The sequence below is a fragment of the Hyperolius riggenbachi genome, chromosome 4 (genome assembly GCF_040937935.1).
Source record: "Hyperolius riggenbachi isolate aHypRig1 chromosome 4, aHypRig1.pri, whole genome shotgun sequence".
NCBI lineage: Eukaryota > Metazoa > Chordata > Amphibia > Anura > Hyperoliidae > Hyperolius > Hyperolius riggenbachi.
In genome coordinates, this window is record NC_090649.1 from 77,847,003 (window position 1) to 77,860,506 (window position 13,504).

At 44.2% G+C, this 13,504-nt stretch overlaps 1 protein-coding gene across 6 annotated transcripts in view; it reads left to right on the forward strand.

The window, feature by feature from the left end:
- The window catches only part of KLHL29 (kelch like family member 29), a 1,379,660-nt gene that overhangs the window by 466,945 nt on the left and 899,211 nt on the right, over positions 1–13,504 (forward strand). For all 6 annotated transcript variants that reach the window (XM_068280223.1, XM_068280220.1, XM_068280224.1 and 3 more), the window contains one exon: positions 3,775–3,858. In XM_068280223.1, coding sequence (XP_068136324.1) covers positions 3,775–3,858 — 84 coding nt within the window. The remainder of the gene's footprint in view (positions 1–3,774; positions 3,859–13,504) is intronic.

Consider the following 13,504-nt stretch of genomic DNA (forward strand, 5'->3'; position numbering starts at 1 on the left):
GGAGCTGGATGACTGTGCGTTCGCAGCCTTGCTATATCGCATATTACTCAGACCTGAGCCAGGGGACCGTGTAACAAAGTTTCCTGGTGGGCCGTTAGCTGCAAGTCCAGCAGGAGTGCTCCGTGGATCAACATCTGCGTGTGAGAACATGTCAAAGAAACCCGTTATTGTATGGTTCCTCGCGTTGCGTAAATATTTATGTCATATTTCCATCCAGAGACAGGCTGAGACGGACACTGACTAATTTATCCAGCCATTCATTCCGCCAGTAGAGGACATTTGGGACCTTCACGTCAGGAAACACCCGTTGACCTCAGTCGCGGTTCTTGATGATGACTACTTGAACATCTGGTGTCAATCGTAACATAACATTCCTGTCTCTTGTTTTGGTTTGGTAGCTGCATTAACCTAATTATGATCTGGCTTTTGTAACAAATTAGGAAACTGTTAGGAGTATAACCTCAAATCATAAATTCTCAGAATGACTGGTGATGCACGTGTCAAAGCCCAATGACATGATTTTGTTTGTTTTTTAATTATCTCTCCTCCCCAGCCACCTCCTCCCCCAACTAACCTAGCACTGCGCCTTCATAAATTCCCACCCATATGTTCACCTTCAAGGGTCTCCATCTTCAAGATGACCTACTTCCACCATCCGACTGGAAAATCCATGGAACTGAAGCTGCTTCAGCTCCATCCACTCCACATATCAAGATCCTTCCTTCTTTACATCAGTGCCTGACTTTGCCCATTATAATATGTGATTAGTTCAGATTGCTTTTTTTTTCCCTAGCGTAGGCCGTGTTGTACAATAAGAAGCACCCCTACAAGTTTACCAACTGATTGTAACATCTCTTTGGAGATAATCAATATAGTGTGGCTCCTTTTTGTAGGCTATAACTTTTGTAAAGGAAGAAATTTACATTACCGGCAAGGTTAGGGCTAGATGTTAAGAAAGAGAAGATGTTCATTAAGGAATTGCTGTTGCAAACACATTTGACCCCATCAGACTGCACAAAATTAACTGGACAATCCCAGATACATGCCCTAAATGCCATGCTCCTGCCCCACTCTTCTTCCACCTCCCCCCAATAGACGAGTTTTGGGGACATGTGATTACATTTCTCCATGATAAAATGGGTTTTCCTGTTTCCAAAGACGCAGCTCCGTGTCTACTGGGTGTCTTCTCAGATGAGAACATTTAAGCAGAGAACCGTATGCCCGAGACACGATTTGCAACCAGGCAAGAAATAGCCTTAAAGCAGCAGGGTCAGCCACAATATGCCAGGTAAAAAAATAAAAAAACTCATATATAGGTAGATGACTACTTGTTCAACTTATATAACAGATGTATTGTACTGTCCACATTTTAATTTCAGTAAATTTTATATAGTAAATAAAGAGAATTCTTTTCCTGGCATTTGTCATTTTGGTTCCCATGACTGAAGCCTATCCTGATGTCCTCCTTTACTCTTTTTTTTTCCCCTCCTAGAATCAGCTCTAACTAGCTTGCGTTGTAAACATGTTAGCACAGCAAGATCAGATTTCAGCCTCGTGTCACACTGAACTGCCCTCAGCCAATCAGGAGCAGGAATGTGGGAGGGGTAATGACAGACTTCCGTGTCGCCGGAAGTGTACCAAATAGCGACAGGCTGACAGATGATATTTATTACAGCAGAAACATTTCTAATTAGATTGGAGTGCTTGCAATGCAGGATAAGGCTCCAGGCTGCATAATGAACACAGAGGAGTGGGTAAATGGTTTGATTTTGTGGCTGACAATCTCTTTTTAATATGGCTACGCCAAAACTGTCCAACAAGAGTTAAATGGCTTAAAAGAATTGACACTGCCATCCAATCCAAAAAAATGAATACAGAAACTCTGTCGCTAAATTCCACAAAATATAGGTAATAAATGGCTGGAACACTGACCCAGTTCTGTCAACCCACTGGAGATGTGCCTGGGTGCTCTGAATCCCAAAAACAACAGCTGGCTGTTGCTACTACTATTATTTTATTCTGTATCCTCACTGTCCCGGTACTGACCACTATTTACACTACTATCTATATCCTGCATGAACGTGATCGGGCCTCAACAAAATGACCTTCTGACCTATTCATGTCATTAGTACCTATAATTAATACCCATTGGTTGCTGCAAATTACAAGTAGTGCACTAATTAGCTGTTATTTTATGGTTGTTCTCCATGAAAAGCTATTATTGTATACTTATGCAGTAATTTTTATGATTATGGAGTTGTCAATTATCCGGTTATTGTGCTTCAATAAACTTTCTTTGTTGAAAAAAAAAAAAAGAATTGCTGTTAAAGTGCACATTACCTATATTCTGTAGTAGCAGTAGCGTGTTGCACTGTGTTAGCCATCAGTAGAAGCACACATTTTTGAATCAGGATGATACCATTTATTGACTAGCTCAACTTCAGGCATACATACCTGAAGGAAGTGGCAGGTTTACTTTAAAGTGACAGTGAAGCAAAACAAAACAAACAAACAAAACAAAAAATATCATATGAATTGTATGTGTAGTACAGATAATTAATAGAATGGTAATTGAAAAGGAAATAGTCTCATATTTTTATTTAAAGTTTTTTATATAACATTGTATCATTCTGTTACATTTGCAATTACAAACAACGCTCTGTATTTTAAACTATGAAACAGAGCAGAGCTAATGACCCTTTGGACTCCCCTGCAGTAAAACCTTAAAGGGAACCTTAACTCAAAAAAAACAAACAATGTGTTTCACTTACCTGGGGCATCTACTAGCCCCCTGCAGCCATCCTGTGCCCTCGCAGTCACTCACTGCTGCTCCAGTCTCCCGCCGCCAGCTAGTTTCGTTTTTGCCGACTGGGAGTCGGCCGGCCGCCATGCGTACATTTTTACGCATTCCTGCTGGTGCACAAAGCTATCACGGACATGGACAAGTACATTTTACGTGTTACAGGTGCAACGCGTAAAAATGTACGCATTGCACCTGTAACGCGTAAAAATGTACTTGTTAATGTCCGCGATAGCTTTGTGCACCAGCGGGAATGCGTAAAAATGTACACAATTGCGGCCGGCCGACTCACAGTCGGCAGATACTAAACTAGCTGGCGGCGGGGGACTGCAACAGCAGCGAGTGACTGCGAGGGCACAGGATAGCTGCAGGGGACTGGTAGATGCCCCAGGTAAGTGAAACTCATGGTGTTTTTTGGGTTAAGGTTCCCTTAAAATGAAGCTGTTTTTCGCTGTTTCTTTGATGTATAAGTGCTTCAGAAAATAGGACCGTCTCTGACCCAAGTTGAGTCGGAGAACTCAGAGAAGCTCTTTTGCATAGATAACAACTGAAGTGTTTTAACTCTTCCATGTACTGGAAACAAAGGAGACGGTTTTCTGTACTACTAATGTTCTACTGTATTTCTTAGCTGTACTACACATACAGTTCATTAACGCATAAGTTTACTTTCACTTCCGGTTCCTTTTAACACAGCTGTCCAAGAATCCTTATTTTTAAATGAGTCCCCGTTATAGACCATCTTATCTGTTAACATGAAGTAGGGTTGAGACAGCTTAACAGAATAAGCACACCTTTGGTTCTAGGGTTCCTCTAGCATCTAGCTAGAGTCTAGGAATTTATTGCTGATTATACATTCTGAGCCATTATCTACTGTTTTTAGCTATTTGAAATTCACTGTTAATGCATAATTATTGCCTGCAAAATCTACAGTAAATGAATATACACTAACCTTTCTTTCTATGTTCCTCTGACAGACACGCAGCAGCAGAGGCACAGCCACGTCTAAAGGAGATGTAACATTCGAAGGGCAGGCTGCGCTGACGGAAATCATCTCTAGGGTAAAGTCTGATTTATATTTTATACATTTTAAATTCAGAATGAGAGGGTGGCTGGAATGCAATAATCCCAGGAAAAAAGATGGAAAAAAACCTTATGTTCTGACGAAATATGCCTGATTGACAAAGACTAAAGCCTGGTTCACACATCCAATTTTGATCCAGAATTTATAAAACCCTCGACAGTAACAGTGCAGCCACAGATCGACTGGAGAAGCCAAATGGCCTATGAAGACGGTGGTAGAGCAAATATATTATCCATCCCAGTTTCGGGTCCTACTCTTTGTCCTTCTGATATGTCCCTAGGAGGACACACAACGTGCAACCAGACTTGGAACTAGGGTGAAGATAAGCGAAAGTGAGCAACTGTACTGAAAAAAGGAGGACAGATCAGGTCCCACCCATGAGTAGGTAATATACTTACTCTACCACTAAGCACTGCAGCACTGCTCTGCATGGTGGGGATCTTATGGTGGCCACACGTTATTGGTGAAGTGTGTGACGTTATAGGTGAAGTGTGTGTCATGAAAGCAATAAATGCTATGTAAGCGGAAGGGATATCATAGTTGCTACTGTGTTATTGGAGGATTATGGTGCCAGAGTCGGGGTGGCCACACGTGTATAGGGGAAGTCTGTGTGCTAGATGCTAAGCGGGAGAAAAGGATATCATGTTGGGCACTGTTTTATGGAGGGACCTTGATGGACGCACTGTTGGGGGAGATTCATGGTTGTCACACTTGTCATGGCGGGCATGCTCACTATGAAGGAAGTCATTGGGGCTGCATTTGTTATGGCGGGCCCTTGGTGACCATACTGTCACAGGGGGAATCATGGGGGTCCCAGTGTTGTTGGGGTTCATGGTGGTTGCATTGCAATGGATGAAGGGGTTGTGTTGGTTGCACTTGTGCATGTAGTGTTAGTATTTGAATTTGGGCTCCTGCATTCAGAAACCCAAATTACGTCAAACACCGCACTACAGTACCCAAGCTAATGGACATTGTTATTGGGCTGCAGTCTATGTTCACATGACTCTGAGGCTTCCTCCTTCCAAGCCAGAAGGAGGAAGCATCTGAGTCATGTGGAGCTCAGCCTGAACCGCACATGAGTGACCTCCCCGTGACCCTGTCCACTAGCTTAGGTGCTGAAGCGGGGTTTCCGAATGCAGGAACTCAAATTCGACTACCAGCACTCGTTACGTGATGCCTAGTTGATATGTACCCTCTTTGGGGGTGGGGAGTTACATTGGAGATGGGGGAATGCAGAAGAAAGGGTCTCCACAAAAGTTTTCCCAGGGAGCCCCATAGTTCATAGTAGCCCTGTGCAGCCCAGTCATAGCGGTCTACAGCGAGGGTTGTGCAACAATTAGCTGTTGTATTTGTCAAAAAGTTTTTGCTGAAGGTGCATGCACAATTGTTACATTGCACAAATGCTAATTCACTAACCTGTCAGCGGTCCTCACTGTGCTCTAGTATTTTCCAGCATAGAATTACAAAGTTTTGCCAACCAACTGCAAAAAAAGGTTTAATCCATCCAGGTTTGCAGATAAATGTTTGTTCTCCCGGGATCTCCATCTGTTTAAAGCTTTAGTAAATAGAGGCCATTGTGTTATCATGACATGATGATGACATATTTTTGCAGATGGCTAGAACAGAGGCATGTTGTATGCAGGTGGCATATTCTTACTGAACAATATACATTAATGGGTGCAGCTGGGGAAATGTAATGGCTCATGTTTCTATATTTGTTGCATCTTTGTCAACCTTTATTGTTGTCTGTTGGTAGCTCCAATCAGCAGGAATACCAGCAGAATGTCAATGTTTTGCATAACTGAACTTACCATTGAATTCAGCAGTCTGCTAAGCAGACAAAGGAAAGCAGAGGTCATTCCAGGTTGGACAACTGTCATACCATGTCCTGATTAGCTTAAAGAGATATTCCACATCAGTGTTCTCCCCAGAAATTGTTTCCAGCCGGGTGGCATGAATGAGTAGCCGGGTGGGACATGATGGAGGAATGCAGGGTTGGCACAACTCTTCTTACAGCATAGGAGGAGGAGGAGGAATATGAGCTGATGACAGCCGGGTGCTCACCAAAATTAGCCGGGTGGAGCACCCGGCTAAAAGAGCCAGAGGAGAACACTGCACATTTTTTCTGTAAAGGTTAAAAAAAAAGGTTCACCTGGACTCTTTTGTGCTGTAGAAGGCATTTCATCACATTTGCACGACGACCATTTTACCAGACGATTGTTGTGTGTACAGCAGCAGCCAATCTAGTGGCGTAGCAATAGGGGTTCAGAGGTTGCGACCACACCGGGGCCCACTAGGGGCTCTCCCTCAACCGCAGTAATTCGCTCTGTATTAGTCCTGTGCTGGTAATAATCGGTTCTATAGATGCTTTGAATGGTAGTCATTAACAAGCTGTTCCCCGCCCCCTTCTTGCACCTCTGACGCTTTGGCTGTCATTGGCAGATTTTGGTGCGCCATATCAATTCTTATGTATAGAGTGCTTGGGGGGCGGGGCAATGAAACCATGTACTGGGGCCCACAGTTACTTAGCTATGCCACTGCGATGATCAATATTGCTCGGACATCGTTAAGGATCCGTCCTGTCGGATCCTTGGTGACCCCCAATGCCTTAGTATGATTGATCGCAATGCTTTTTTCAAGCCCCTCCAACCAATTAAAGCCGCTCAGTTGTTCGCCAATCATCGTCCCTCTGCACCCCTCCATAGCAACAAAACACATCGCTAGCCTCAAGTCTAGGAATATGTCTGTACAGCATCGTTCCCTGAATTTTCGCCTGAGGGATTGTTTTCTGATCCCTGATGGGCGACAATTCGTGTGTTTAAGCTACATACACACACTCCATTATTTTCGCTTATCAGGGACCAGAAGACAATCCCTTGGGTGACAATTCCTAATACTGTATAGACCCATTATTAGCCTTCAGGGTATTCCCCTGATGAAGACCTAAGCCGAGACCCAGGTCGGGAGTTATTACACCAATATTTGGATATGCTAACAAACAAGAAGTCTTGAATTAAGCACCATTGTCCATGTGCAGGGTCTAACATGTGGCGCAGTCTGCCCTATTTTGTTGCCTCTCTCATTCCATAACCAGGAAGTGATGCTGGCTTGTTCCTGACCAGCTTAGAGAGGAGAAACACAAGTACACCAGCAGACTGTCAGATGTGGATTATGCCCATGAGAACTGTTAAAGAGGAGCTGTCAGCCATGCTATCTCAGAAAAAAACACATGTATAAGTAGATAAATACTTGCGCTATTTACATAACATTTGTATTGCACTGTCCACGTTTTGATTTTAGTGAATTTTCTATAGTAAAAAAAGAGAAAATCCTTCTTAGGATTCTCCATTTTAACTGTGTCTATCTTGAAGCCAACCCTGATGTCATTTCCTCCCTTACTCTCCTCTGCCTGATTGTGTATGCATTGCCTGTCCTCATGCCAGTCTTCAGGCACTCCTACCCAACTCTGCACTAGAAAGTGCATTGTCTCAGCATGAGAAATATTGGCGAATCAGAGAGGAACAGGGGTGTGGCAGGGGAAAACAGGAGGGAAAGAGGCTTCAGCCAATCAGGCTGCATTAGTTAAGTCTGAGAGGAAAGTAAAGAAGCAAAAAAAAGACAACCCAGCATGCCCTGCAACTTCAATGATCATTTATCAACAAGAAAACTACGAGTGATTTTTTAGCTTTTGGATTTCCTGGTTAGCATCCTTATTACTTGTTTACCAAATAAAATATAAAGAATTGATTTTTGATTTTATGCCTGACAGTTACACCGGACATATAGTGAGTGGCATCATCACCATGATAGGGGACTTTTAGCACTTGATATTAAAGGTACTTTCGGCCAGTGTTCTCCATGGTGGAGTTCTGGCACCAGTCACCATTATCAGGACAGGTTGTAACTTGTATGTTTGGGCTGGGATACCGCTGGTGTTGGTTCAGTTTCTTTCATTGCGAGTTGTGGACTGCTGCATTTATTTCCTGGCAGCAACCAGTTGCGCTGACTGTTCTGCTTTGTATATCAACCTATAGACTTATATTGTATCAGCTTATACACTTATATCAACTTATATACATCTTGGTTGCTATATGTAAGACCACCGGGCCCAAAACAGGTCAGCAGTCTCTGGGACACAGGTACGGTAGTACTGTACTTCCAAGATCTGTATAGAATAACAAAGATCTCTTGATTTTGTACCAGGTATGGCGTAGCCATTTTTACCTTCATTGTGGCGGAGTGGCATCTTGTCCTGTGCCGTCTGCTCATTCCTGAACACTGCTGTGGGGTTTAAGGATTTACCTATACCCAGGGGCGTAAGGATCACCATAGCTGCTATGGGGTTCATAGCCAAGAGGGGCCCAGTAGCAATGGCTTGGGACAATAAGGGGTCTGTGGCAGGTGCCCTGAGGTGCATAGTTACATGAGCAGAGTGGAGTAGAGAAGTTAACTCCCCCCACGTCTTGCTACCTAATACTGGGGGCCCTCTGGCTATATACATTTAGGGCTAACCGTACCCGGGGCTACCTAATACCGGGGGCCCCTCTGAAATACCCATACCGGAAGGCTACCTAATACTGGGGGTATCTCTGGCTACTTATAGCGGGGAGCATTTCTGGTTAGCTATACTTGGGGCCTACCTGGGGCTACCTAATATTAGGGGGTACCTCTGGCTACCAATGCTGGAGAGGTGCCTAATTCTGGGGGCACCTCTGGCTACCTAAACCACTTGTGTAGGGAGCACAGAGTTGCCTTAAAATTGTTTAGGGGAGCCCAAGCCAAAATGTTGCTATAGGGCCCCATGGTTTCTTGCTACACTCCCGCCGATACCTTTCTCTTTTTGTCTGCCTAATGCTTTTTTCCGACAACAGGGGCTACAAATCACATCCCAATCGTTAGAAGGCGCTTTTTCATGTGAGCCAGAAGAAAGCTGACCCTAATAATTCCTTGTTTATTTAGGTCAGAGCTAATTAAACACCTTCGCAGGAAGTTAGTAGCATCGAGCGCCAGGATGACCTGAGTTGGCCGCAGGTGAGTTCATGAACGCCCAGGAGACTCCAGTCCGTGCTTGATCTCCTCTTACCTGGGCTGCCTCTGAAGAAAGAAAATTGTCAATTAGAGGATCGTGCGTTCGGAACGCTCCGGCTCCACAGCTGGTTTTGACATTATTAATTATCCAGGAAGGAGTGTGATTCTTTTAATTAAATTTAATGAAGTCATTTTGACTCTCCCGCGTTCCAGGAGTTTCTGAGGACGAGTCTTGTGATCAGCTAAATTAAAATTCAGCTAAATATGTAAATAACTTGAATATTTATTGGGAGGAAAAAACTTTTTTTTTTAAGTCAAAGGAAATTTTAAAACTTTCAGTACATACAAACTTTTGTCCCGTTGCCTTTCTATACAGTGGATGGATAGTGTACTGGTTAATAGAGATGGCCCGAACCTCTGATTTTAGACTTCAATGGGGATGCGAACTTAAACTAGAAACACTTATGCTGGCCACAAAAGTGATGTAAAAGATGTTTCAAGGGGTCTAACACCTGGAGGGGGGCATGGCGGAGTGGGATAGACGCCAAAAGTCCCGGTGAAAAATCTGGATTTGACGCAAAGCAGAATTTTAAGGGCAGAAATCACATTGAATGCTAGAGTACTGCTTCACAGTGATACACCAAACTCACTGTGTAACGCACCGCTAACAGCTGTTTGTGTAGTGACAGCCATGCTGGACTGGTGCGCACCGTGGCGAGAGTGCAGGCCGTGGCGGTTTTCAAGCCCATATGGTCGCCGGGCTGTGGTAGCTCAATGATAGAACAACAGTGACTGTCCAGCTGATCAAATTTAGTCTGTCCACAATGAAGCAACGGCCTTATTATCTTCTTGTATGTAGGTAGGCATAGGTAGGTTCCCGAGTATAGGTAGGTAGGCATAAGTAGGTGTCCCAGTATAGGTAGGTAGCCATAAGTAGGTGTCCCAGTATAAGTAGATAGGCATAGGTAGGAGTCCCAGTATAGGTAGGTAGGCATAGGTAGGAGTCCCAGTATAGGTAGGTAGGCATAGGTAGGTGCCCCGGTAGTTAGCTAGGCATACTTAGGTGTCCCAGTATAGGTAGGTAGCCATAAGTAGGTGTCCCAGTATAGGTAGATAGGCATAGGTAGGAGTCCCAGTATAGGTAGGTAGGCATAGGTAGGAGTCCCAGTATAGGTAGGTAGGTAGGCATAGGTAGGTGTCCCCGTATAGGTAAGTAGGTGCTCCAGTAGTTAGGTAGGCATAGGTAGGTGTCCCAGTATAGATAGTTAGGCAGGGCCTGGCTGGTACAGTAATATCAATTACCAGGTCCAGCTGCAACAGATAGGGCTGAATAATGCAGTGTCAGTGGGCAACACAAAAAAAAAAAAAAACACATCAGGAGAACATTAGCTCTCAAAAGAGCTGCTGAGGGGTGCTATTATAGTCGACACACACAAGCAATAGAACACAGCAATACATGCATGCAGCTACATTTAAGTCGTCAGCAGGTGCTCGTCAGCCAATCAGGATGCACTGTCATACACCCTTTACCTGCCATACCACATCTAGCAGCCATTAGCATTCAGGTGGGAGGCTTCAGTTGGACGCAAATCGCAAGATTGCGTCGCTAGCAGGACCGCCCCGTGCAGGCATTCCTCCCACAGGGGTCCCTCCCTAACCGCTCACCTGTCTGTCATGTCCTAGAGCTGAAAAAAAACGTTTAAAAACACACGATTGGTTCGCACGATGGCCAGGGGCCCCGGACCTCTCTCACTGGCCGGGGCCCCAAGGCCAATGCGCGATACCTGGAGGGGAGTGCAGGTGGGCCTGGACCTCTCACACCCAGGCTCTGGACCTCTCACATCCAGAAAACCCACCAACACTGCCTCCATACTGAATGCTAAATTCGACACACACAAGCAATAGAACACAGCAATACATGCATGCAGCTACATTTAAGTCGTCAGCAGGTGCTCGTCAGCCTATGCTATTATAGCAATAACAATCAGCCAGGAGCAAGCTAACAAGCCTAAAAAAGCCTAACTAATCTTTCCCTATGAGAGTCCTCCAGCAGCTGTCCCTTCACTAATTACTGCAGGTACACGAGTAAGTGTAATAGCCAGCGCTGCCTGCCTTTTATAAGGGGGGAGTGGCTTCAGGAGAGAGTGTAGCCTAATTGGCTACAATGTGCCTGCTGACTGTAATGTAGAGGGTCAAAGTTGACCCTAATGGCGCACTATGGGGGCGAACCGAACTTCCGCAAAAGTTCACCTTCGCTGGCGAACGCGAACCACCAAAAGTTCGCCTGGAACCGTTCGCCGGCAAACCGTTCGGGCCATCTCTACTGGTTAATAAGGGTCCTGCCTCTGACACAGGGTTCAAATCTCAGCTCTTCCTGTTCAGTAAGCCAGCACCTATTCAGTAAGGGGACATTGGGCAAGACTCCCTAACACTGCTACTGCCTAGTGAGCACACTCTAGTGGCTGCTTGTGAATTGTTCTTTGTGCTTGTTACCTCCGACTCCCAGCATCTCACCATCAAAAATGAAAAAATGTAAGCCTAAAAACCGCTGTCCCAGCCAAGGCTGTGGAGCCAGAGTTGAGGAGTCGGAGCCATTTTGGGTAGTCGGAGTTGGAGTCGGAGTCGCTGCTTTCATAAACTGAGGAATTGGAGCCGGAAGATTTTTTTTACTGACTCCACAGTCCTGGTACCAGCCAGGGCTGTGAAGTCGGAGTTGAGAAGTCGCCGTCGGAGCAATTTTGGGTTCCTGGAGTCGGAGTCAGTTGTTTTAATAAACTGAGGAGTCAGAGTCGAATTATTTTTGTACCAACTCCGCAGCCCTGGTAAGAATTTGACTAAGGAGTTGGAGTCGGAGTCAAAGCAATTTTGGGTACCTGGAGTTAGAGTCTTTGGTTTCATAAACTGAGGAGTCGGAGTTGGAGTAGGAAGATTTTTGTACCAACTCCAGCTTATTTCATCAACTTGAGCAGAGAAAGTACATGAGTAAGGGAATAGGGGCCTTTTTCCACTGCCAAGTGCAGAGATAGGAATGCAGTCTTTTTCTCTATGCACATGCTCAGTGTTGTTTACTTAATTATTCCTCCCCCATGTTAGCCCCTACCTGGCATCTAATCCATGTCTGCCCCACAATTTTAACCGCTTCCTGAAGTCTATCAATTATATCCCGCCCCCTCCAATGTTAATTTCTTCCCGATGTGTAACCTCAACCAACCCCTTTCTGATGCCTAACCTTCACCTCCTTTCTAACATTAACCTTTTCCTGACACCTATTTTAACTTACCCTCATTTTCCTGATGCCTAAGCTCTGCCCTCCCCCCCCCCCCAACATTAACCAGTTTCCGATGCCTAGTCCTAACTCTCTCCCATGATATGTAAAGGTGACCACTAATAATACAATTTACTGATCGATTGTTTACAAACGATTTTTAGTATCTTAAAGGATTGTTTGGGACCACTAATTGACAAAACTCTCCTAACCAATGCGAGCAGATTAATTATTTGATCCAAAATTCGGAACGATTTCATTATTTTTGATCGGATTGGTTAGGAGATTTTTGTTCATTAGTGGTCCCAAACGATCCTTTAGGATCGTTCATAAGAAGAATCATTCGTAATTGATCGTTCATCAAATTGTATCATTAGTGGCCACCTTCACCCTAAGCTCCTCACTTACACTCTGCCCAATGCCCCAAACATTAAAATTCCAATTCAGCACTTAACCCCTGCTGAACTGAACTGATATACACCTTCCATTGTCCGTTTAGGGTTTAATTTTCAGAGTTTGCAGCCACGTACCCCAAGCCTAAATCTCAGCATCTGGCAGAATTTCTGGATCTGCCAATAACTTATCAGAAGCACAGTAAGGCTCGGGGTCACTAGAACACTTCCTCTACTCAGTGCTTTCCACTTTAGAGAAATAGCTGGCGATTCCCAAAGTGCTAGGTTAATGAAAGCCTATGGAGGAGATTCCACTGCAGCAATTTGCCAAAATCGCAATCCCAACATTTTTGGAGAAAATGAATTCAGGGAATGCAGGGTCCAAAATCGCATTTCCTTAAATATCTCTATCTTTATTAAAAGGAAAAATACTAATATTCTATTGTATGGGGTCTGCTTGCAACGTGACAAGTGTGAATGGTTCCTATTTATAAAATAGGAGCCATTCATGGTCCGTTTAGCGATGAACGGAGAACAAACAAAAAATGTCCATTCAATGTGTGCCAGATTGTTGTGTCTTAAAAGATTGTAGTCTGAAAATCAAACTCAATGCCAATCTGGGTCTCCTAAAGCTAGGATTATTCTTGCTTACATTAAAAAAGATATAATGTTGCTCCTATAGAAGCCATAAGTAACACCACACATTATAAATGCCGTTTGGTTTGGGCATCAGTTCACATAGAGGATATTCTGGGACTGGAAAGGGTGCAGTGAGTGGCCTGTGCGTTAATAACCGTAAAATATGTCATTAAAAAGAAAATGGTTGGATCAGTTTTGTTTACTCTTCTAAAAGTTCCTACATTTTAAATATTTTCTGCATTCCTCAGCCTAATTAGAGTCTGGGAGAGGTTTGAAGCTGAACTCCACATAGACCTATA